General features: G+C 48.8%; 1 protein-coding gene across 1 annotated transcript in view; it reads right to left on the bottom strand.

Annotated features, from left to right (window-relative positions):
- Positions 1-27,352, bottom strand: part of lamc3 (laminin, gamma 3) — a gene marked incomplete at both ends in the record, with an annotated part of 92,577 nt that overhangs the window by 25,713 nt on the left and 39,512 nt on the right. Inside the window, 4 exon segments of the mRNA XM_084486818.1 lie at positions 14,183-14,440; positions 19,631-19,737; positions 25,296-25,530; positions 25,645-25,756. Coding sequence (XP_084342944.1) covers positions 14,183-14,440; positions 19,631-19,737; positions 25,296-25,530; positions 25,645-25,756 — 712 coding nt within the window.

Genomic DNA, 27,352 nt, shown 5'->3' with positions numbered 1-27,352 from the left:
AGTAACAACAAAACTACATTGTAGTTTGTCTACAAACACACAATCAGCACTTTGTTTGGCGCTGTGATCACGAGGATGCCTGTGATGAGCCACTGACAGGTGAGACTCCGTGGAGACCACCCAGCCAGTAGCAGATGATGATATAACTGTGCTAGTGGCACATTACAGGCAGCCTGATGATCACATGAACAGGAGCTAGGCTACAGTAGGAGCTAGGCTACAGTAGGAGCTAGGCTACAGTAAGATGAACAGGAGCTAGGCTACAGTAGGAGCTAGGCTACAGTAGGAGCTAGGCTAAAGTAGGAGCTAGGCTACAGTAAGATGAACAGGAGCTAGGCTACAGTAGGAGCTAGGCTAAAGTAGGAGCTAGGCTACAGTAAGATGAACAGGAGCTAGGCTACAGTAGGAGCTAGGCTACAGTAGGAGCTAGGCTACAGTATCTCTGTAAGTCAATGGAAGCGGCGAACAGGAAGCAAATGCCAGAGCTGCCAACTCTCACGGTTTCACCGTGTGACACACGCTTTTGCCTGCTTACACACGCTCACACGCCACACATCCAATCACATCGCTCACATCGCCCCCCTGGGGCGATGTGACGGGGGGGCGTCAACATTTACACCCACGGACCCTGCTATAAGGTATGGATTACAAGATTGTACAGAATCTCACTCCGGCCAAAACGCAAAAGTTGGCAGCGCTGAATGCTTACCCAGTGATCTCCCCTTCTGGACTTCAAATAAGGCATTTGGAATTAAACAACTTGTCTGAATATAAGACAGGATAACACCATTTACAGATATATCGGTGTATCCCTTTAAAGGCAAAATCTACGATAGAGGAACATATTGAGTAAAAATGAGAACCCACTTGTGGAATTAGCACTAACTTGCATTATTGAAATAACGCCACATGTTGCATGTTCATTAAACATGAGAGAGAGACTTTCCTTCAACTTGAGACATTCAAAGTTATGTAAAGTAATAAATGCCTGGGAAAATGAATGAATACCGCCCTACGCCATTAGGGGAAATAATTACTCTCTTGCCTGATGAAGTGTGCGAGTAGTGGATAAAAAAAAAGAAAGAAAAATCATTACAAGTTCTTTGGCGGGGTGAATAATACATGAATGCCAAGCATGTAATACCAGCAATTTAAAAATTGTGCTTAGCGATAATGAGTGCCCCCTTGCATAAAGGATTGAGTCTTTCTTGAATTTCATAGCACAATATGACGACAATGATAGCGTGCAATGTCAATCGCCAATGAGCCATCATGAGTTTAATGGTAGGCCTATATAGCGGGAAATGTGCTGACTGTACTGGCTGTGAAGATGACTGGACCCCTGAGTACAGAGGAGGGCCGCGCAGCCACACACCGGCCCGCGCGCTAACAATACAGGGGACGCACCCCCCCCCCCCCCCCCCCCCCCGCCGCCGCTCCTCAGAGACCCCGTTCTCACGCAGGGCATTGACAGGGCCGTCAGACTGTTGACACACCCGGGTCTCAAGCAACAACAACAGCAGCTAACCACTGGAATCATATTCTCCCTGTCTGATTATCCATAACCTTTTCATTAAACCCCTCCTCCTCGCAGAATCTCCATCAATAAATCAACAATGAGTCACTGGCTGCGAATGGATCGGGGGATTCTAAAGGGCCTGGCTATATTGCATCTGCCAAAATCAATAACAGTTAGCTGATACTCAAATTCCCACCCTAGTTGCCTCCTCCTCCTGCTCCTCCTCCTCCCTCTCCCCTATCCCCTCCTCCTCCTTCTCTCCTGCCTCCTCTTCCTTCTCCTCCTCTTCCTCGATCTCTCCCCTTCCTGCCCTCCACCTCCCTCTCTCCCCTCCACCTCGATCTCTCCCCTTCCTCCCCTCCTCCTGCCCCTCCTCCTCCTCCTTGCCCCCTCCCCTCCTCCTGCCCCTCCCCTCCTCCTCCTCCTCGCCCTCTCCCCTCCTCCTGCCCCTCCCCTCCTCCTCCTCCTCGCCCTCTCCCCTCCTCCTGCCCCTCCCCTCCTCCTCCTCCTGCCCTCTCCCCTCCACCTCGATCTATCCCCTCCCCTCCTCCTCCTCTCCCCTCCTCCTCCTCCTCCTCTCTACTCTGCAGCACTATTAACTCCACCAGCAGGTGTGTTTCTGTATGTGAGACACGCAACGCGTGCAGTACTCTGGAGCTGAGCATTGCGTTTGTTATACATGCGTATCAAACCCGCCTTCCTACCGTCACTGCTGCCGCGCTGCTCGCACACCCTCTCTCTCTCTCGCTCTCTCTGTTTACCTCGCTCTGTCTACATCTTATACTCTCTCTTTCTCCCTCTCCTCTCCTCTGTACCGCATCATTCCGTGTCTCACCTTCGAGAATCTTTCTCTATAGACACACACGCACACAAACACTTTGGCCCACCTTGCTTCCATACGTGTGATGTTGATCTTTGTTTGTGTGTCTCTGTGCGTCTGTGCAACACATATACACAGAGATACACACACACACGCACGCACGCACGCACACACACACACACACACACACACACACACACACACACACACACACACACACACAGAAGGCACCAGCCTTTACAGCTTCACTGAGCAAGCCTCTCACAAACACAACATGAATACATTGTTGTATCTTCGTTGGGAAAAAAATGAAAGAACAATAAAGGGCCAAAGTCCCTGAAGGCTGTACTCATTACCAAATGAATAGCTAGTGGCTATGCGTTGCTCCTGCCTCTTTATGCATACAGGATTATTCCAGGCCTTAAAACGTCTTCTTGTTCTTTAACCGTGCCCTTCAACTAACCCGCCATTAAGGTTGGCCTCAGAAGTCAAATTAGGGGTTAAAATGTTGACTTTTTGGCTTAAGATCCACAATCTACTTCTACTCCAGTCTACTCTATTGTATTACATTATACTATACCACACTCTATTATACTCTATTATATTCCACTATACTATACCACACTCTATTATACTCTATTATATTCCACTATACTGCACTCTATTATACTCTATTGTATTCCATTATACTATACCACACTCTATTATACTCTATTCTATTCCACTATACTCTACTGCACTCTGCATTACCCTAGTGAGATCTACTCTATTCTACTTCACCATACTCTACTGCTCTATACTCTACTATAGTCTGTTCTACTGTATTATATTCCACCACACCACTGTTCTCTATTCTGCTTTTGCTCCATTCTTTCTTCTTCTATACCTCCTGTGTCAAACTATTTTCCAAAGATGGCTCTATGATTTACTGCTAACTCGTGGGAGGTATACGAGATAAGTTATTCTGTTTAATGATGCAGCCAGGAGGATAATTATATAACACACATTTATATGGCCGTAATACTTTGAAGAACAGAACAGGCCAATGCATACACCCCAGCTGTTGTTTATCCCTTTCTTCACTGTTAAGAGCAGAAAGACTCAAAAGCCAATCTCTGCTAATGAACGAGTGAGGCGCTGTTAAAATTGCACACTGTCATTGTGGGATGTTCATGCTTTAAAATAATAACAGACTGACAGAAGAACCATATCTGCACTATGGCCCCAGGGGAACATATAGGAGGAAGGAGAGAGAGAGAGAGAGAGAGAGACAGAGAGAGACAGAGAGAGACAGAGAGAGAGACAGAGAGAGACAGAGAGACAGAGAGAGAGAGAGAGAGAGAGAGAGAGAGAGAGAGAGAGAGAGAGAGACAGAGAGAGAGAGACAGAGAGACAGAGAGAGAGAGAGAGAGAGACAGAGAGACAGAGAGAGGGAGAGATTCAGCCACACACCACCCACCATCACACATAGTGTTCAGTACATACATAAATATTCACTGAGTATGTCTTGTCAGCGTAGCGATGGAAGGTAAACGCATCACTCGGTGATTGATGATTGGCGAGTCGGGTCAGCTCCAGAGGCAGAGATAAACGCGTGACAGGCCCCCAGGCGTCTCGCCGTTGAGGGTTTTATCTGCACTGAAATGCCACATTATTGGAGGGCCAAAGCCGTGTATTGTGAATCATCCCTTTATGCTATGTCTCTCTAACCCTTCTCTGATTTATGTTTTCCTAATACCCCGATGGATTTTATACGCGTTCATGTTGAATGCATCGATTCACCTTTAACGCGCATAGATGTTTTTAAACAGAGTCGGTGCCGTAAATTATCTCCCGGTTAGATCTCGTTTTTAAAGGCTAATCGTTATAGTTCTCTTTATGTCTCCACTTTCTCAACTTTGCTTCATGCCTCTCTGCCTTTTATTTATTTAGCTGTAGGCCTGATGGAAATGAGTGTGAAGGCTGCAAAGGAAAAGGCTGATTTGACATGAAATGACAGAAACTACACATTTTACAGACTGTTAAATCCAACACCAAAGTGGTGTTTGGATTTAATGAATCCAAAAGGGATCTCAAACATGTTTGGCTGTAGCTAACACCCATGTTGTTAGATGTTTACATTTGTTATAAATGAAGGATTATATATATATATATATATATTAGGGCTGGGCAAGTTAACACGTTAATTACACGTAAACACAATCTTATTTTAACACGATTAATACAAATTTACGCATTAACAAATTCATATCAGACGCATTCATATCAGAAATCATTTCTGTTTTTAGTCCCTTTACATTCACTTACTTTACATTCAATTAGACTTGCAGTAAGTATACAGCCTGTTAACCATTCCCAAATCTGTGGTGGTACTTATTAGAATCTAACTTTGTAATAACTGTTGGTTTACAATTGTACTAATTTACGGCCTGTTTACAATTCCCAAATCTGTGGTGTTCTGTAAGTTTCATATTCAACCCACACTGAGTGAGTCAATAAAACTCCCCCAAGATCACTTGGTCTAGTTTTTGCTTATTAGTACATTTGGTATGAATGATAATGTGTCATTCCATTTGATAATGTAATTTAACTTCCATTGGAGTGGATTTAAAATATAATTTTAAAAGTGTGATTAATCACAAGTTAACTCACCAAAACTATGCGATTAATCGTGATTAAAAAAATGAATCGTTGCCCAGCCCTAATATATATGTATACGGTAATCTGTGACATTAGCTCTGCTGCTAACTTCTAGGCTAGTAGAGCAGAAGTGGAACTGGACTATACCTGAGCTTCAGTTGCTATCCTTTAGCCCTGCGCGTCCAGACGGCATATCTACATTTCTAAAACGGAAAACTCAAAAGAGATCTCTTTGTTCCTTGTTTTGCCTTACAAATATATATGCACTTTCCTTTCACGTTGACATTTCTGCAAGGCCAAACTCTTGAATAATTCACAGTTGTTGTGTTTTTTATTTTTTTTTCCTACATGGCTAAATGTCACGCCAGTCGGGTAGGAAGAAAAGCGTTTGGGAAACAAGACCCTTTGCGCCGGTCTCGGAGGCTGTGATGTGACGTGTGTGCATGTGTGTTTGCGCGTGCGCGTGAGGCTTAATAAAAGGCCAGAACTCAGAGTACCTGTCCCCCCTTTTGCATCAGCCTTCACAACACACAGACAACACAGAGCTCAATGCACCACTTATTAGCAGGCCCGCAAACACATGGCACAGCGCTGTGTGAGAGTGGTGTGCGTTTGGTGACACAAAAAGCCGCGTCCTCAGAAGGAGATGCACTGCGGCTGCCCGATGCCAGCCCCCTGATGCCCGCCTAAATGCCATCTTGGGCTTACTGAGGTCATTATTCAGAGGAGGCTCTGCAGAGGAAGACGAGCTGATAAAGAGCGAGGAGGCTGCGGCTCGGGCTAATCTCTCTGGTGGGGGCTGTGTTTGTCACCGGGCCGGCTTGAAGGCGCTGGAGTTGTTCTGCTTGCGTCAGTGTTATGGGGCTGGGAAGAAAGGGAGAAAGAGAGGGAGAAAGGCGGAGGGAGGGAGAAGGAGAGGGAATCAGGCAAGGGAAGAGACAGATGTTGGGTGAGAAGGGAATCGCCTCTCACACGCCCCGTCTCGCGGCTCGGCTGCGCGTGCGTCGCTAATCTCCTTCCAAACAAAACAGGATACTCTGCGACGTGATGAAATTAAGGCCCGGAAGAAGGAAAACCAAAACAAAGAAAGAAAGAAAACTGCGGCAGCAAAGTGAAGGAGCTGCCGGCGTCGCTGTTACCTTCCAGCGCGCGGCCGTCGCAGAAGAGAGGAGAACATTTACCAAGGCTAACGCAGTCCTCAACAGCCAGTGAAACAACAACCGCAGAGTTCTCCCTGACCCCGGAGGACGCCGGGCTATAGGCCCGACGCGGCCGGCTGCACGGCCGGTAACTCGCCGCTCTTCCCTCCCGTCCAGTGCACCGAGGTCATGTTTATTCGCCGCTAATTCTGGAGGCGCCCCCGGACACTCGGCGTGTGTCCTGCCTCTGCTCCGCGTTGCTGTTGCCATAGGTACCCATCAACGGAGACCCGACAGGCACGGCGTCGTAAGGAAGACCTCGTAAAAATACCAGCGTCATAATGTTTACCCCGCAAGACCAGCATGGAATACGCTGTTGGTGAGGGCCGTTGTCGGAGGCGTGCTGCGACGAGGACTGAGCCCATGTTTTATGTATTGGGTTGATTAGCGAGGCCGGCCCTGCCCCGGTGAATAAATAAAAAGATAAAGAGAGCAGCTCTCTTTAACAATCTCCCGATAACCGTCACTTCCTTAGCCTCCCTCCCTGAGCTTGTAAATTATTGGCCTCCGCCACATTTTATGGATGCCATGTATCCAATTAACAGACACAGTGGCACGTGGCAACACACACACACACACACACACACACACAGGCGCACACACACTCACACACTGCGTTACAATGTAATTTAGTTTGTTCAAATAACAAAGTAATAAAATCAAGCTCAAAATAAATAAAACAAACATGGACATGCACACACACACACACACACACACACACACACACACACAAAGATCAACATGGGGGCACACACATATGGAGGCAAGGTGGGCCGCAGTGTGTGTGTGTGTTTTTGTGTGTGTGTGTGTGTTTCTAGAGGTTGTATGCTTGACTTCATTAGCCCCAGCTGCAGTACTGTACTGCAGGAAACACACACACAAATACACCCGTTCCACCACAAATATTAACCAGCAATCTGGTGTGTCGCGCTACAGCAAATACAACCGACACGACTCGGGGAGCGTTAATAAATCATGATTATGAAGCGCCGTTGGCTGCAGGAGCTCCCCTTCTCAAGCAGCCCAAGAATGCTCACACAAAACTCGCACCACGACACACACACACACACACACACACACACATACACACACACACACACACATACACGTGCACACACATACACGTGCACACACGCACGCACACACACACACACACACACAGGTGCACACACACTGAATCCACGCACGCACACACAAGCACGCACGCACGTACACACACACACACACACACACACACACACACACACACACACACACACCTCCGTGTTCCGTCTGTGGGCCGGAGCCCTGCGTGACGGTACAAGCCGTGAGGTAATTACACAGCAATTAAGGTTTTGATTGGATGAACAGCAGGTGACCCCCCCCCACTCCCCCCCCCCCCCCCCCATCTCCACCAGATGACAGAGGATGCTGACGATGAAGATGAAGATGAAGACAGGCTTGCTGTCTCTAATCAAGTTCCCTTGAGAGGCCTTCTTCCCCCTGGACTCATGGATCTGCTCTGGAGTAACGTTTGTGACGCGGTGGTGTTTGGCGACGTAGGGGCCGCCACCAGGCCTCTCTGTTGCTGCGTTGTGGAGCCGCTGAACAATAAAGGTTTGAGGTGTCCTGGCCCCTGGGCCACGCCCTGCTCACACCCCCACAGGTCCCCTGGTTCACCTTCAGGAGCCGGGGAGCCCACTGTTTGAGTGTTGGTTGGTGAATGTGTGTGCCTGGCTTCATGCCATACCTCACAAGAAGGCTTTGTTAAAATGCGTCGGGTTTACGCTGCCTGGTCAAACAAACTAAAGAGCCTAATAAAATGTTGTGTAGTGAACAAATGTTGGGCTGAGACACCATCAGGGTTCAGCGGGCTCAGGAGCTGCTGAGGGCTCCACAGAATACATGAACACACGCCTACTCTAATCAATCAGGCTCCTTCCTTCCACTTCCTGTCCTACTTCTGCCCAATGACGAAAGCAAACTAAGTGAAATCCCAGTCATCTTACATCATTGCATTTCTGAACGACGCAGTGTATTCAACGAAGGAAGGGTTTAGATTACCAAGAAACAGAAAATAGAGCAGAAAACAGAAACAGAAAAGTAGCTGCAGAAGGCCAACAGTAATGAAGTAACACAAGGTCACCCCCGAGGAAAGGGTGAGCAGCCAGACAGCCAAAGTTTAAGCAAAACTTAAAGCTCCACTATGTTACTTTTCACTGCACCATTCTGCTTTTGTTCAAATGTCTGTCGACCCGGGGAATCAACTCTCTGATTCCCCACGGTGTGTGCTGAGCGATGGTTGGAAATTACAATCTCAACCCGACGCTCTCTTTGACCCATTCGTCCACTTCTGCCTCGTAAAGCGCGTTACTGAAGCCCTGACACTGACACCCCAGGTTTACATATTATTGTCCGAAATGTACAAAATCCGGTAACCCCCACAAAGTGCACTAAAACTTAATAACCCCATAATGCACCATAAAACTGATGCACTTATGTCCACATTATACCCCATGATGCATAGCGGTTTTCATTCTCATTGGACCAATACAATCCTGTATTGTGTGGTTTTGTCGGGCGGGGGGGAGATAGGCTCAGCATGGGCCGGACTATGCAGTCAGTCCAGTCCTCAGCGTTACGTCATCTCTCTTTAACAACAGGAGAGAGCCGAGGACAAAAACAAGAGGACAAAGAGAAGGGAAACCACACACAGAACAAAGAAGAGAAAGTAGAGACCTATAAATAAACAGTGACAGCGAAAGAAAAAAAACACAACATTTCCAAGAGTCAGGGGAGACAAAAAATCTGCAAGCCAATCAGAGTTCATTATCCGAGAGGCAACTAACACGCTTAATTAGAGCGGAGGCAGGCATGCACTGACACCAGGCCTGCATCTGGGCCCCAAACACACACACACGCACGCACGCACACACACACACACACACGCACGCACGCACACACACACACACACACGCACGCACACACACACACACACACACACACACGCACACACGCACGCACGCACGCACACACGCACGCACGCACGCACGCACGCACGCACGCACGCACATGCAACATGCACACACACACACACACACACACACACACACACACACGCACGCACATGTAACATACACACACACACGCACGCACATGTAACATGCACACACACACACAGGCACACACACAGACACAGTCAAACACAAACAAAGGAGGCACAGTCAAACCCTCACACACACACACACACACAAACACGCACACCGGCAGGTAGCCCAACACTCATGCACACGCACGCACACACACACACACACACACACACACAGCTTTAGGCGAACTCCCCAACTAGGCCAGATTGGTATCTGAAGGGGGGAGGGAGGATGTGAACTTGACGGGGGGGGCAACAGAATGTGATGCAAGTGAAGAGAGACTGCTTAGAGAGAGAGAGAGAGAGAGAGAAGAGTGCATCCGGGCATACAAGCATGATTCTCAGTAAATTGCCCTTTTATTATTTACATAAATTCTGCATATTTGATATGTTCAGTTCAGTATGAAGGGTATTCATTAGGGTTATTTTTTTCATGGCATGTGGAGTCTATGTTGTTTGTGTTTGTGAATGAAAATGTGTGTCTGATCAAAAAGCTTTTGGGCGAGCCTATTGATCTCAGAACAACACATCAGACCTACTCCCCTTCCTCTAGAGCAGCTGTCTGTCCCTGGTCTCTAAACCTAAACACTGCCATCACATCATTTACATGCACTACCGTAAAAGCCCATCTACATCAAATGAAGTTAATGATCCAAATGATTACATTATTATCAGAAAATAACTCATTTTACATTTTGCAGGACTTCCTCAACTGACCAAACTGACGTTGGATATCATATAACATACATGATGTATAACAAAAAGTAATCAGCATGGAAATACGTCTGACTTTACTCTGATTAGGTCTGGGCATCAAACTACAGTCCCCATGTGAACATGGTCAATTCCTAATGGACGTGTAGTTAAGACGTCCATAGTGTCTTCATCTACGTCCTGCCACCGTTGATGGGGATGGCCACAAGTTGTCAAGTTTCCCAGCACATTTCAGTACCCTAGTATCCCTACGCTGGGTCAAGTTCATTCAAGTATGAGTGAACCCCCAATGTAAGGTCAAATTCAAACACTGAGCGAGCGTTCTACGAAAAAAGGTGGGACGTGTTATCACCATGGTTGCAACCAACCGCGACATTGGAATCCTTTTTTTATGATAGAAGAAGCCGGTGAGTTGCTGATTACAATGAGCGATGTTGAATATGAAATGTGGCTTTGTACTTTCAGGGTCTAAAGGTTTTTTCAACCTCCAGCACTGAGGATCTGAGGTAGCAACCTGTAGCTTTAGTACAAGGTTAGGCCGTAACCATCAACACATTCCTGTGGATACATGATAACAAGATAGTCGACATGTAAACATACACAGCTTCACATGAACTATAAGTCACACATTCATGCGTCAGTATTTTCTATTAAGAACAGCGAGTCACCAGGGCAGCACCGGAGCTCCGCACACGCAGAACACGCACTGCGCGTAGGGCACCAAGTGTCTGGGGGGGGGCACCAAAAAAATCGGTCTCGTAAAAAATCATCATCATAATAATAATCATAATAACGCGATATATTTAAAATGAACATGTGTAAAACGTGTTAATAGCAATACAAAAGTAACATTTGCTTGAGAAAAAGATGCGTCTCCTGTGCGGCCCTCTCTCTCTCCCCTTGGTGCCCCCCTCCCCCACATCCCAGTGGTATGTTCGATTAGATTATTCTCAAGTTTGGCAGACACCTGTGTTTGGACATGGCCTCGAAAAGGCATCAAGAGTCGGGGCGGATAAGAGAAAAAAGAAGAGACAGCGAGATGATGCACGCACGTCGATGGCAGGTAAGACAATGTTTTAAATAAAAATGGCTAATTCTGTAATTTAGTCCTTTTATGAATGTCTATGCTCATGACAGGTAATGTTAACGTTACCGTTAACGTCAACAAACTAACGTTAGCTTAGCTCCTATATTATTTTAGCCATCAGAAGTCGTCAGCCAAGTATTAGCCAAGTTTACTTATATAGGCCTAGGTCTACTGGTCTACTTTCAGGACGTTTATTTGGCGTTTGTTATGTAGCCTACGTTATGACGTTATGCATGTGTACTGTGAACCAACGAGTATGCAATTGTGTACTGTAGTGGAAAAAGTAATGCTACAGATGATACTTTAAAGTAATGAGTTGATGAATGGAGAATGGCTCCTGGTAACATGAATTCTGAGACACCTTGCATCTGCAGGGCAACATCTGCAGGTGAAACTACAATTTGAAAGAAAATAAAGAAATCTTAGTTATGTAGATCCCCTCCCTTCACATTCATAGTTTTCAAATTATGTAGATTTTTTTTAAGATTGTGAGCCATCAATCATTGTCTTAAAGGTAAAATAGTTTTAAATGTTGTCATGCATCAGTGATTTACACATTGGCTTACATAAACCTGTAATTAATATGTAATATTGTTTTTGAATCAAGGTGCAAAACTGTATTTCAGTGTATCTCAGTGTTCAGAAATACAAGAAAAAATACTCTATATACTCAGGGATATATATATCCCTGAGTATGTTTTCTTGTATTTCTGAATGCAGGGTCAATGCTTAGATATGTGCAAGGAGTTCCTCAAGACCAGGAGGAAGATTTAGATGATCAACCATCCACCAGCAGTTCAAGCACACATCATCAACCACCAATCTCTGCAGACTCTGCAACAGCACCCAGCCCTGACCAACAACCATCAACTACTAGTTCAGGACTTATGTTAATGTTTGCTGCTATTGTTAATGCAAAATTAGTGTAGTCTTTTATCAAGATTTTAATTTCTCTTTATTTGCACATTACATTTTGCAAAACTGTTGAGAAGTTATTTTGGAAATAAAGAGAAACGACCCCGGATAAGCGGATGAGGATGAGAGATGTGAGAGATGAGAGAGAGAAACATACTGACAATTACTGAATTGATGTTTGATTGATGATTTTCGGGGGGGCACCACAATGCATTTGTGCTTAGGGCACCCAAATGGCTAGCGCCGGCCCTGCACCAGGGCTGCTCGCAAAGGAAAAAAATGTAAATGAACATCTACATTTACCCTTCCGGAAGGTGCGGTGGGTCTCACTCCTTTAGAGTGACTTTGATGTTCGCTGAGAAAAAGCGACATGACACAGTTAGTTATAAGCGAGAGTTTAAATCCTTTAATATCCATTAAAAGCTGTCAGAACTCAGCGATATCAGCGATTCAGACAAACAACATGTTCCCCACCACGGGGAAACCGTTAACTCAGCCGTAACCACTTTTCATTATTATTCCCAAAAATATTACCTTTTCAGATCTCAGTTCAGCATCACCTGCCCACTAAATTCCAGAAGTGGTTGCCAGTAAATAACACAAACAGTGATTAAAATATAGCACACATAGAAGTACTGGCAAGGCGGAGAAACATCCTACCTATTAAGTTAAAGCATTTAAATTCCTATGCAGCATAAAACAGCATGTGATGAACTTTACTACGACAATATTGTATTTTTTTTTAATTGCTATTACTAATGGGATTGCCCCTACTAAGCCCCAATAAACCATTGTGTGTAGGAAGCATGAAATCACTTCAGCAGTGGAGTGTAGTTTATGTGTTGCAGTCAGGTATGAAAGATAAGGCAGCCGAACATGACAACTTCTGCTGCTGCAGGCATTTATAGGCAGTGTCACAAAGTCTTTGTCACACGTGTTAAATGACTATGGTTTCAGAAGGCAGTTTGAAGTTTGATGTGATACACATTCTGTTGGAGAGAGAGCCAACCTTGGAAAGAGAGGGACTGCTATCGCTACATTAAAGGTGCCCTATTTTACCACTGATTTTTTTGATTGGCCGATACAAGCTGTTTCACAAGTGACCCTCTGATGTCACCCCCTGGTGACATCACAGCTGATGGATCTACCACACGTGTGATGTCGCTGGAGGGTGGACTGTGAGATGGTTTGTGATGGCTCATCAACGTATAACCTGGTGGTAAAATAGGGCACGCTAACATTGGGATGATAATTTGGCCTTAATTCAAGTGTTAAATAATACATTTAAGCAATTTAAATGAATAATTTAAACACATAAAATGACAGCCCTTATTAATTGTTTTCACCTGATCGTTAATTGAATAAAATTATTTCAAGCATGCATTATTCAACAGACATCTCTTCAGAAGCCACACAAGGTAACATACTCTTTTATTACGAGCTTTGGTTTTAAGTTTGAGAGGTTTTCTGATGACAGAGCTGCTCGCTGTGTTTCTATTGTTTTTCCAAAAGGTAAAGGTGGATATTGTTTGTTAGAAAACTGACTATATTTCAAATTTTAAAGATGCATATTTAAGTACTTTACATTAATATCCTCTTATTATTTTATGCTTTCATCAGTGCAGATCTTTCCGAACGATATTTATGGACATTTCAGGAAACCCATGCTGGTTCATGGCGGAGAAGACCTCCATATGTAGAATCTAATTCACACCTCTGACTCGGAAATGGAACATTCTAGAAGAAGTACATTTTCCCCACCGTTGCATTTTTCCATCACAGCATTTCCGCATCATTGCTAAAGAAATACACTGCTTAAGAAACGACACACACACACACACACAGACTCAACACAGCGACACATGCAAGCTCGTACACACACACACACACACATACACCTGATGCTCAGACACAAATGCACGCTCGTACACACCTGCACACACACACACACACACACACACACACACACAAACACACACGTGCACAGACACACACACACACACACACATACACCTGATGCTCAGACACAAATGCACGCTCGTACACACCTGCACACACACACACACCACAGACCACACACACACACACACACACACACACACACCACAGACCACACACACACACACACACGTGGCGGCGGCGGCGGCGGCGGCGGTCTCACCGGTCTCCGGGTGGCAGGCTCCGTGCTGGTGGCAGGTGCAGGGGACGCAGGGCGCCAGGGGCCCGCCGCGGGGGGTCTCCCTGGTGAAGCCCGGCGCACAGGACTCACAGAGCCGGCCGGCGAAGCCCCGGGGACAGGAGCACACCTCCACCCAGGGGGCTGGAGCCAGGGCGGAGGAGGAGGAGGAGGAGGAGGAGGAGGAGGAGGAGGAGGAGATGGCAGCCGAGGCCAGCCGGACCCCAGAGAGCTGGGAGGTGTCTGCAGGGGGGGGGGGGGGGGGGGGGGGCGGTGGAGGAGAACCACATGGGAGTCAGACCAGAGAAGCACTCGTGGAGACGAGAGGTAAGAGGCTAATAATAGATTTTTTTTTGCACGGGCCTGTCTAGGGGTAATTTATCCCTGCTGCGCTGGGTGTGTGTGTGGGTGTGTGTGTACCCAGGTGTGTGTATGTGTGTTCCTAGCTGAGTGTGTGTGTGTGTGTGTGTGTGTGTACCCAGGTGTGTGTATGTGTGTTCCTAGCTGAGTGTGTGTGTGTGTGTGTATGCCCAGGTGAGTATGTTTGGCTGTGTGTGTGTGTGTGTACTGTGTGTACACCCAGGTGAGTGTGTGTGGGAGGAATGGGCGGTGATGTTTGTTGTTAGCAGAGTGTTTACGTATTTGTCACCGTTTGTTTAATTTGGTTGCCTGTACAGCTCGAATGAACAACTAATTTAACACACGCACACACACACACATAACAGTTATCCTCGAATAACAGCTACAAACAAAGAGCTTCAAACAGCTCATCAACGCTCAAAAGCAAAACTAAACACTCCAATCCAATACACACACATACACACACACACACCCACACTGACACATAGGCCGTGTCCCAATTCAGGGGTTGCATCCTTCGAAGGACGCATTTGAAGACCGCATACGTCACAGCGGCGCGTCAAGTGCTGTCCCATTTCGAAGGGTCCTTCGAATGCGGCCGAGATATGCAGCCTTCGTTTCCCGGATTTGAAGGACGCATCGGATGCATCCTTCACGGCCCAACGTATCCCAACATTCATTGCGCGTTGGATATTTTTTTCAGAAATGGCGCGGAGAGAGCGGAAGCAGCAGCTGCAGCGAATACATATTTAATGACAAAACTATGTAAAAACATTTTTTTATATAAAAGTAAGGTTGGGACCATTTTAAATATGTAACTTTATTGTCAAAGTTCAATTACATTAACGCTAGACATATAACGTTAAACTAATTAACGTTAAGCCAACGTCCTCTCTTCCTCTTCACCCGCCGGCTCCGGCGGTGAATCTTCTCCCACTCCTCCAATAAAAGATAAAACATAACCAATAAAATGATCATTTCTGGCTCCATATATCTCCTCCACTGTCCGGTTTGAACCGCAGCTGTCAGGGTTGCTAGGAGACAGGAGCGGCGCGTGGTCACGCAAGGTAAAGGACGTTAACGGCTGGTTGCGCAATCCGGAAATGCTCCGTAGGCTAGACCGTCCCATTCCACAACGCTCGTTCGGCCTTCGATGCAGCCTTCGCGGTCTACGAAGGCTGCATCCTTCGAAGGACGCATCCTTCGAAGGATGCAACCCCTGAATTGGGACACGGCCATACAATCCCAACCTCCCCTCCCAACACACGCACTCTTTCTGGACAGAACAGCTTGCAACAGTGGGGCGAGAAAGAGACAGAGATAGACAGAGAGAGATAGGAGAGATGGAGAGAGAGTGAGAGAGAGAGAGAGAGAGAGAGTGAGGGAGCAAGAGGGAGAGAGAGAGAGATAGAGAGAGAGAGAGAGAGTGAGGGAGCAAGAGGGAGAGAGAGAGAGAGAGAGAGAGAGAGAGAGAGAGAGAGAGGGACTTGCAGGTGCAGGATGATAGAGACGTGGGTTCCCTGGGGTCCACCTCCTCCCTCATGAATAGTGATGAAGCAGAGAACTCTTCCTCACTCGCCCAGAGAGCTCGCCAACAAACACACAACACAACACGAGCAGTGATCCACCCGGCCTTCAGCTCCAACACATGCTTCACTGTGTGTGTGTGTGTGTGTGTGTGTGTGTGTGTGTGTGTGTGTGTGTGAGTGAGTGAGTCTGTCTGTCTGTTGTGCATACACAGTATATGTGCCTTGCGTCTGTCTGTGTGTGCCTACGTATGTGCATCTGTAAGTACGTCGATCTCCATGTGTGCCTCAGGGTGTATTTGTCTGTGTGTGTGTGTGCGTGTGTGTGTGTGTGTGTGTGTGTGTGTGTGTGTGTGTGTGTGTGTGTACGTTTGATTGGGTTTTCTTGACACACACAGGGCACAGATGCAGGGCACACGACAAAGAGAATACTAACGTATCTATCTATGATGTTATGATGTTTCATTCAGGTGACCTCACACTGATCCAGAGGATGAGGGAGGTGTGTGTGTGTGTGTGTGTGTGTGTGTGTGTGTGCGTGCGTGTGTGAGTGCGTGCGTGTGTGTGTGTGTGTGTGGGGGGGGGAGACATCATTGACCTTGACCCTGACCAGGTCCTCATGGCGGCGTGTCTGTCCTGTCCGTCTCTGATCTGCACTGCCTGATCTGCAGCTCAACCTGCTGTGATGATGTTAGCTCTGCCGACGAGGTGGTCTGTGGCCAATTAAAAGCCGACGCCGAACTCTGAATTTAAATGAATTCAGCGGCTGGTAACTCACTGAGAAGTCTCACCGACTCACTCTTCAGAAAGCTCATTAGGCCGTTTGTGATTTTAATTTCCTTCCGCGCGGGGGTCTCTCTTGGTTTGGGAGAAGGCTTTAAAGTTGCGTCTGGCGCCGTGGAGCGATTCACTTGAAGCCGTTTCTTTTCCGTTCCTCGAAAGCCTCCAAAGGATTGTCTCTTTTGTCTGAGGACGTCCCTCTTTATTGGGGAAGGAAAGTAGAGGAATAAGAAATGAAAGCAAAGTGAAATGCCTGGACTTCCCACACTATTCTTAGACTATCTGAGTCCATTAAGTAGATAGCCTTCGACACAATACTCGGAAACAATGAGGACATCGAAAAGAAAAAAAAGATGGGGGGGGGGGAGAGATGAGTTGAGGTTTAGGGGAGCCGCACATTCATTTCTGCACTGCAGCCTGCTCTGATACCCTTGGTGTATAATGAGTGTGGGAGCTCGCTGGAGCCCCAACACAACACAATCATTAGCAGGGTGTGTTCCCATGGAGCCGAACCACACGGGCGCGTAGTTCCAGTGTCAAAAAGCACGCGAGAGGGGAGGACGTCCTGTGTGCCCCGTGCACGCTCACAGGGGCGTGCACGCTCCGTCAGTGTGTGACTCAGCGCCGTTGAACCTCTAATTAGATATTTTGGCCAAGCTGCGCAGCCATCTCTGAGGTTTAATCCCACGTAATTCCCCTCCTCGCTGCCGAGCAGCGTGGACGGCGTTCGATGAAGGCAGGAGCTATTCTAGTTTAAAATCAAAGACATTTACATAGCCGGATTTACATAGCCGGCATAAACAACGGCAATAACGGATAAAAACCGTGCGAGGTTACGAACGCAACTGACTTCCTTTCAGCGATTAAGAGGCATTTAGACACGAGGAAATGTAGATAACCACGAGATGTCTTAAGTAACTAACGACGTCTTAAATCTTTTAAACGATTCTCAACTTTTTGGCCGGATGGTTTTGGAGGAAGGGAGCGTCTGTTGGAAGACGTTCAGTGAGGACAGATTGTTTGGCAGCTCAGGAGTCTCAGCGGAGGGCCGACCTCAGCCAGGGAGAAGTCTCCCCGACTCCGGTAATTCATCACCAGGACAGACCTGCATCACGTGTGGCGCCTCGGCCTCACGTCGGGAACAAAGCGGTGGCAAGCCATTAAAAGTTAAGCTCAGCCCATGTCACAAAACGAGCTAAATGATTTTAAAGCAGTCGTTTTGTAATTACAGTCGTTTTGTAAGTACGACTGCAATTTGTGCTAAAGCCAGTTCTTTGAATAAAGGGACTGAACTTAAAGGTGTCATTTCCCCCGAGAAACCGTTGCGTTCCTTTTGAAACACGATAGGTCACTCGGAGATGCGTATGCATGCTGCCCATGGAAGTGTTCTTCTACCTCCATGGCCTGCATTAGCAAATAGAAAGAGAATAGACGCATAAACGGTCGAATCAGATAAGCCTCACCGACTGACGTCAGCTGGTGAATTAGTATTCATGGCCTCTCCCACCTTGGCCCGCGACGGCCCACGGGGAGACGGTATTGAGTTTGTGCCCTGTGCTGTTTGCGGCGATTACAAATCAACGTTGCATCGCTTCTTTCTCGGCCGAGAAAGAAGAGTTGAGGAAGAAATGGTTGGATCGGACATTTACCACTAGTTCAACCTTTACGCGGCCCGGGCACCGCGGCCGGAGGTGAGCTCCCGGACACGGGGCACGGCGGCCGGTGCGCGGCGGGAGTCCGGGAGCCCGCCTCCGGCCGTGGTGCCCCGAGGCGGCTCTTCTTTCTGTATTCAATCAACCAGAAACCCCCAAGGAGCCCAGTGGTTCTCTCTCTCTCTCTGTCTCGCTCTCCTTCTCCCTCTCTCTCTCTCCTTCTCCCTCTCTCTCTGTCTCTCTCTCCTTCTCCCTCTCGCTGTCTCTCTCTCCTTCTCCCTCTCTGTCTCGCTCTCCTTCTCCCTCTCTCTGTCTCTCTCCTTCTCCCTCTCTGTGTCTCGCTCTCCTTCTCCCTCTCCCTCTCTCTCTCCTTCTCCCTCTCTCTCTCTCCTTCTCCCTCTCTGTGTCTCGCTCTCCTTCTCCCTCTCTCTCTGTCTCTCTCTCCTTCTCCCTCTCTCTCTCTCCTTCTCCCTCTCTCTCTGTCTCTCTCTCCTTCTCCCTCTCTCTCTCCTTCTCCCTCCCTCTCTCTCTCTCCTTCTCCCTCTCTCTCTGTCTCTCTCTCCTTCTCCCTCTCTCTCTCTCCTTCTCCCTCTCTCTCTGTCTCTCTCTCCTTCTCCCTCTCTCTCTGTCTCTCTCTCCTTCTCCCTCTCCCTGATTCCCTCTGGAAGTTTAATTGGTTTTATTACTGTGACGGCCAGTGCTGTCAGCCAATCAGAGGCGAGTCATTTGCATGTCATGAATAAGAGCCAAAGTCATGTGGTTCCTCCCCGCTGTCCTCCTCCTCCACACTAGAACATTGTGAAACAGGCGCATCAGTTTTTTCACTAAAACCGACAGGGCATTCATTGCTACTAGTGACCACCGCAAAATTTATGAACGATTCAATGACACCTTTAAGAATTATTATACGTGAAGCATCCCATCAATAATAGATTTCTTGCATTGCATTTTGTCGTTTTTGTGAATCTCTTAAAACATAGATTTGATAGGCTCTTAACATTAACAACGCACACTCCAGTCCCCTGGCCCAGCACACACACAAACCCCCAGACACACACACACACACACACACACACACACACACACACACACCACGGGGGAAGGCGTGGACCTACAGTTGTGTCCTCCTGCGTTGCTGATCTTGAAGGCTGTCAGGTTGTGAAGAAGATGGCGGAACTGGAAGGAGGACAGGGCGGGTCTGAAGCGCTCCTCCTCATGGAGCCTGGGCACAGAAACACAACGGATTATGTTGAAATATCTCCACACTACAAGTTCACTCCCCAGCCATATTGGCCAAGGTGACGGTCCGCGCTTACGCATGCTAAGCAGCAGCCGCTACGCTGTTATGATACTAATACTGAGGGCAGAGAGAGAGAGAGCAAATTAATCTGTTTCGCAAAGGCTGAAACTTCATTTAAATGTGTGAGGGTGTGTGTATAATGGATGCATGGTTGTATCAAAGTGCGTTTGTGTGCAGATCTGCGTGTGTGTGTCTGTGCGCCCACCCATATGTATCTCTGTGTGTGTGCGCGCAAATCTGTGTGTGTGTGTGTTTTACGCGTGTGCCTGTGTGTATATGTGTGTGCTTGTGCATCTCCATGCTCACACACTCCCCGTGTCCGTGCGCTCGCCATGGTAGGCTGGAATTGCATCGTAGGTTAATGTGAGGTGTCTCTCTGATTCACTAGCACTGCTTGTACTCCCTGAAGCAACGACCTGTCCTGTCCCTCCCCTCCTCCCCCCTCCCTCAACCTCCTCTCTACCTCTCTCCATATTCTCTTCCCTTCATCCACCTTCTCTCCCTCCTCCACCTCCTCCCCCTCTCCCTCCCTCCACCTCCTCCCCCTCTCTCCCTCCCTCCACCTCCTCCTCCTCCCTCCCTCCCTCCACCTCCTCCCCCTCTCTCCCTCCACCACCTCCTCCTCTCTCCCTCCCTCCCTCCACCTCCTCCCCCTCTCTCCCTCCCACCATCTCCGCCTCTCTTCCTCCTTCAACCCTCCCACTCTCTCCCTCGTCCCTCCCTCCCTCCACCACCTCCCCCTCTCTCCCTCCACCACCACCCCCTATCTCCCTCCCTCCACCACCTCCCCCAATCTCTCTCCCTCCACCACCTCCCCCTATCTCCCTCCCTCCACCACCTCCCCCCCTCTCCCTCACTCCCTCCACCACCACCTCCCCCTCTCTCCCTTCACAAGCTCCCCCTCTCTCCCTCCCTCCCACCACCTCTGCCTCTCTTCCTCCTCCCTTCCGCCTTCGATGTCCCCCCCCCCTCTCTCCCTCGTCCGTCCCTCCCTCCCTCCACCACCTCCCTCCCTCCCCCTCGTCCCTCTTTGCTCCACCCTGAGACGTATGGGGGTGGGGGGGGTGGGTGACACCCGGGCAGCGCGGTGACAAACCGGGCGGCCCCAGCAGCCCGGGTAATGGAGCTGGCCGGCGGGCGATAAGCGGGCCGCGCCTGGCAGTGGACAAACTGGCGCTCGGTGCTTCTCTTTATGCGCCGCTTGTGTCACTTTTAATCAGCGGCGAGCAGAGCCGAGGGGGGGGGCGGGGCCGAGCGGCGCTGTAATTAAGCTCTGCAGAGGATGAGGACAGATCAACAGGGGAAAGGGAGCCCGCAGGGGGCTGGCCACGCACACACACACACACACACACACACACACACACACACACACACACACACACACACACACACACACACACTTGCACACATGCATGGACAAAGACATCACACACGCTTGCTTACATAAACACACATGCCCATAGACACACACACACACACACACACACACACACACACACACACACACACACACCATTTCTTTGACCACTGCATGTACCCACACATGTATACAAATACACACATGCACAAATGCATGCAACAAGCACACACGCACACACACACACACACACACACACACACACACACACATTAAACAGATTGGAAAATGGAAAGATGGGGAAGTTGTGTGTGAGAAAGAAGAAGTAAATATCCTCTATGTACTATGTACGTCTGTGACATGCCATGCGACTCTTCAGGAAAAGGATATGTACCGAGACTTCTATTCCTTTATTCAATATTTATGCTTCCTTTTAGAAGTCTTTGGAGATCTAGGGCTACAAGACATTTTTTCATGTATCTAGTTTTGATGTCACCCGTTTAGCAAATAAACACACTCACAGATGTGTGTACGCGTCTGAATGTATCTATATATCTGGTTTCTTGGTTGGAATGAGGGAAGGTCTATTAGGCCATGGAAGATGTTATTCCAACCTACATTGCATTGATAAATACACTTTTATACAAACTCATTATACACACACTATACTGAAAACCTCCAACACAAACATACAAAAAGAGAGCTGCTTCTATTTTACTACAGAAATGAGCCATGTACACTGAATACCTTGTATGAAAAGCTTTCCAACATGCTGCTGAAATGGCTCATAATATGAGCCATTTTATTTGTATCCTATCTCAAAGCATTTCAGCATTTATCATCATTTATTTAAAGGGTTTTCACAATACTTACTTACAATAAAGGCTTCACACAAACAATTGAAACGTGCTTCTCTACACAGCTGAAATGCTTTGAGATAGGATACAAATAAAGTACCCTATTTCCCTTGATTATGTGTGAGGTTTTCAGTATAGCATATGAGTTCGGTCTGATATGTATTATGAGAACAAAAGTGCAGGGTAGGTGCGTGTTGATGACTATGTATAGACAGTATAGACAGACACTCACAGACACTCAGAATGTGTATGCGTGTCTATGTACGTGTGTGTGAGTGTGTGTGTGTGTGTGTGTGTGTGTGACACCGGGGGATCGAGGCCCTCCAATAACATCTGTAGAGCTCGTCCCCCGTAGAGGCTCCTAATGACAGTCATTGTCCCCGGGGCCCTGGTGCACTTAGACTGGGAGAGGGAGAAACCAAGTGGGGCCCCTCCTCCTCCTCCTCCTCCTCATCCTCCTCTCCTCTCCCCTCTCCCCTCTTCCCCTCTCTTCCTCTCCTCATCCTCACCTCCCTCCTCTCCTCTTCCTCCCTCCTCCTCCTCCCCTCTTCCTCCTTCTCCCCCTCTTCCTCCTCTTCCTCCTTCTCCTCCCCCTCTTCCTCCTCCTCCTCCTCTTCCTCCTTCTCCTCCTCCTCCCCTCTTCCTCCTTCTCCTCCTCCTCCCTCCTCCTCTTCCTCCCTTCTTCTCCTCCTCCTCCCCCTCTTCCTCCTCCTCCTCCACTTCCTCCTCATCGGCTCCCTCCTCCTCCTCCTCTCCCTCCTCCTCCTCCTCCTTTTCCTCTCCCTCCTCCTCTCCCTCCTCCTCCTCCTCTCCCTCCTCCTCCTCCTTTTCCTCTCCCTCCTCCTCTCCCTCCTCCTCCTCCTCTTCCTCCTCCTCCGCTCCCTCCTCCTCTCCCTCCTCCTCTCCCTCCTCCTCCTCTCCCTCCTCCTCAACCTTTCCCTCCTCCTCTCCCTCCTCCTCCTCGTCCTCCTTCTCCTCCCCCTCTCCCTCCTCCTCCTCTCCCTCCTCCTCCTCTCCCTCTCCCTCCTCCTCCTCTCCCTCCTCCTCCTCCTCCTCCCTCTCCTCTCCCTCTTCCTCCTCCTCCTCCTCCTCCTCCTCCTCCTCCTCCTCCTCCTTCTCCTCCTCTTCCTCCTCTCCCTCCTCCTCCTCCTCCTCCTTTTCCTCTCCCTCCTCCTCTCCCTCCTCCTCTCCCTCCTCCTCCCACTCCTCTCCCTCTCCCTCCTCCTCTCCCTCCTCCTCCTCCTCCTCCTCCTCTGCCTAGTGTCACGGTGGCTGGGAGGTAGTGGGGGGTCTTGGGGGGGGTGACTCATTAACTGTGTGAATTCACCAGTGAGAACAGGAAGACAAGCTGTCACTGAAGCCAGAAGGCAGTTTCCAGGAAGTGAAAGGAAAAGACGTGTACACATATGGGGCCGACGGCCCCCCGCAGCGCTGACAGCTCCCCCCCCCCCCACCACCCCTCCCCATATTGTAGATAAAACCATGTGGACATGCAAGAGCTCTGCACGTGTCATGTATTGGCGGCGGCGTGGGCTCCACAAGGACGTTATGAAAGAGACGACGTAGACGAGGTCGCTATCGCAAGGTAAACCCTTCAGATCCAGGAGTCGTGATAAGATAAGTTTGGCGGCGATGATTCACAATACTTATTCACGATTCTTATTGACAAATCTTTTTGGGGGATTTCACGTTTGGAAATTGCATCCATAGCAACTCATAGCAGCGGCCTGACATAACAGCCCGCTGAATGCCTTAATGGAGCTATCCCATAATATTAAACCACGCTGTGTGATACATGATGTCGTGTCGCAGTAGGGGCATCCCTATTAGGCTGGGAAACACAAGTCATAGCGTCGTCCTCCAACGTGATATTGTTCTCGGGCCACCCGAGCTCTACGTCTGTGAAAACCACACCAGGGACCTCAGCCACCGAGAAACGCTATCCTCGCCGTTCTAATTAAAGATAACCGAGATGTGCAATCACATGGCATCACGCATCGATCCCCACGCAGGCTGCACACCGCCTGCTACATGACAACCCTTTATGACTGGGCACCAGCACCGGAACGGCCTGTTACTACACATCTCATTACCTATAGCGTACAATACAATTATTTTACAATAAGCACAATGCAATGCCGAGGCAAGGACGTCCTTCTGGTGATAAACATGATTGACTGCAGTAATGGGCATTAGCGAACAGCAAGCTAATGGTGGAGTTATTAGCCGTTTCTCAATACCAAGTACACGGACTACGTTCTCGCGGACTTGGAAGTACGTACTTGGCAAGTCTGGACTTTCAAGTACAGACTTCCGAGAACGCGAGTACGCACCTGCAATTGGAACAGCAGCGGACTCGATGATGCATTCTGGGATATTTAACGGTCCCAAGTCCACACGAGTCACCTCCGATGCGTCCTCGGTAGAACGGCCTCATCGAGAACACATCAAGAACACTTCCGGGTTTTACGACAGTACTCGCGTTCTCGCGTACTTGGAATTGGAACAGTGCTCGGGCCACCACTGATGACGTTTACCGAGAACGCAAGTACACGAGTACGCACGAGAACGCGAATTGAGAAACGGCTATTGTTTACTAATGGTTGAGTTATCGTTTACTAATGGTGGACATGTTTACTAATGGTGGAGTTAGTACTGCTGGTGGTACTACCCCGCCCCCCCCCCCCCCTCCCCCCACTCTCATTGTTGTTCATAAGATACGGTCCAGTGCTCTCTCCAACATCTGTTAGACCCCTCCTTTGATGACGGACCCCCTGTCCTCCCCCCCCACCCCCTCCCAGCAGACTAATGGATCTCTCCCTGATGGCCATGTACACAAAAATATGAAATGCTGCACCTTGAGTTTTTTTATTTCCGATTTCAATTTCCTTTTTCCTTCTTCAATCTCCCGCACCCCCATTCCTTCCACCTGAAAACCCTTGATGACTCACCCACACCACACCACACACACACACACACACACACACACGCACGCATGCACGCACCAAATCTACCTCTGGTTATAAATAAAGTTATCAAATCAAATCACACACACAAACCACACACATACACGCACACACACCACGCATGCACACACACACACACACACACACACATGCATGCACGCACACCGTGGACACACACGCACACCTTGCACACACACACACACACACGCATGCACGCACACCGTGAACACACTCTCACACACACACACACACACACACCCACACACACACACACACACACACGCCCAACCATACACATACCTGACAGCAAAGGTGTGTACGGGTGCTCTGCCAAGCGACGACGATGACGACGACGATGACAACGGCGGCGGCGTCAGCGGGGGGAGGTCCGCCGACAGGAGGAGGGACCCCCCGCCCGCCCCGCCCCCCTCCAGCAGCACCGTGACGCGGCCGGGAAGCAGATCGGGCGTCTCGGAGGTGAAGGTGAAGTAGATGAAGTGGCCGTAGCTGTTGATCTGGTTCCCCAGGAACTTGTCTGGAGGAGCAGATGGCGGGGCGGGGAGGAGAGGGGGGGGGGGAATCATTAGCGGAGCGGATGGGTCTGGCGCCGGCTCCTAGCGCTCGGGCGCTACCGTAGCTCTTCTGGCACCGAGCCGCGGAGGACAGCGCGGCGAGACGCGGCGCGGCTTACTGCTGTGTTTACTGCCTTGGGAGGACGCGCTAACGCTAACGCTCACGCTGCTGCTGAGCTGCAGGGTGCACTGAGAACAGGGGAGTCAATACTCAGTCTCAATGAACACATTGGAACATAGATCAATAAGAACAGCGAAAAAAGGACAACGAGTGAGTGTAAGATTAAGGGTTATTCCCTGATTAACCCGTCCACATGTTTGTCGTAAAGTAAAGTCAATTGACAAAATGAAAACAAGCACATTGCAGGATTGTGATAATAACGCAGGGGAAAAATATCAGAAATCGGCAGTTTGGTTTGGGCTGTCAAGCCTGCACTCAGAGCACCTGCAAACAAAGGTCAAAGCGTTTTGTTGTGCGATGAAGAGCAGACCAAACTGTGGGCTGGCGTGTTGTCATATCTTTTTTTCCTGCTCCTCCTTCGCCTTTCCTTCCCGGCTCAAGATTGAGAGGACGGGCAGAGCTGACAGCTTGCGTGCTTGGTTGCCATCGTGCTTTTGAACGTAATTGTGTGTGAAGTACATCCTGAGCCGTCCTGGTGCTGCGAGGATGTGTGTGTGTTTGTGTGCATGTGCGTGTGTGTGCGTGTCTGAGTATGTATGTGTGTCTGTGTGTCAGGGGGTGTGTGTGTGTGTGTGTGTGTGTGTGTGTGCGTGTGTATGCGTATGTCTGTGTGTCAGGGGGTGTGAATGTGTATGCGTGTGTTGAGGGATGTGTGTGTGTCAGTGTGTATGTGTTTGTATGTGCACGCATGTATGTGTGTGTGTATGTCTGTTTGTTTGTGTGCGTGTTCATGTGCGCGTGCGTGTGTGTGTCGGTAGGTTAGGCATCCTCAGCATCTTCCCGGCAACAGTCGCTAATGCGCTACCAGGCTCAGTTCATCCTCTTAACTGTTTCCTTTTGATGTCCACACCATCTCCTCACCAGACCCCCACCCCACCCCTCCACCCCCACCCTACCCCCACCCTACCCCCCGCAGTGCAGTGGAGGCGTTTCACACTTGACCGGTAATTGCTCCACGTGACCCCCCCCCCCCCCCCCACCCCCGGGTCTGTGAAGGCAGGGCCGTGCACCGGGTGTGTCTCCGGCGTCTCATTGTTTGATGATTCGGAGCTTCCACCATCCGTCACCACCGTCTTGTTTGATTTACTTTTTGGGGAGCGCTGAGCAGGGAAACGCGTGAATTGCGAAAAGTGCTCTTGCGTTTGCACTTATGCTGACCTTTATTCACTTATTCTTTCTTATTCTTATTTCCAGGGCTCGCTGCTTGACGAAGGGTACGGCACTCACTTGCAAAATTACAATTTGGATTCAAGCAATCATAGTTCAACCTGAAAACTCGACTTGCTTGCTAAATTCTCGTGTAGAGCTCCTGGCTGTCGGCTTTCTTGCTGGCGGTATAAACACAGACCGTTTAGCATTATGCTAACATTGCTCTCACAAACCAAACATTACAACACCTACACGTTTCCCTTCCAACTTAATGTCATTTTCTATTCTTCACTTAATATCTGCAGTGTAGTTCACTGCAACAGGTTAGGGTTTGCATGATGGTCCATCCCATATTTCTATTGTATTTTGAATTTAGTCGTTTTTAACAGGCCTTTTCACTCCAATCGACCTGACTATGAGGTTGAGGGTTTGAGGTTGAGGGTTTGAGGTTTCTT

This window comes from Micromesistius poutassou (assembly GCF_964030765.1).
Source record: "Micromesistius poutassou genome assembly, chromosome: 22".
Taxonomy (NCBI): domain Eukaryota; kingdom Metazoa; phylum Chordata; class Actinopteri; order Gadiformes; family Gadidae; genus Micromesistius; species Micromesistius poutassou.
This window is presented reverse-complemented; position numbering and strand designations above follow the sequence as displayed.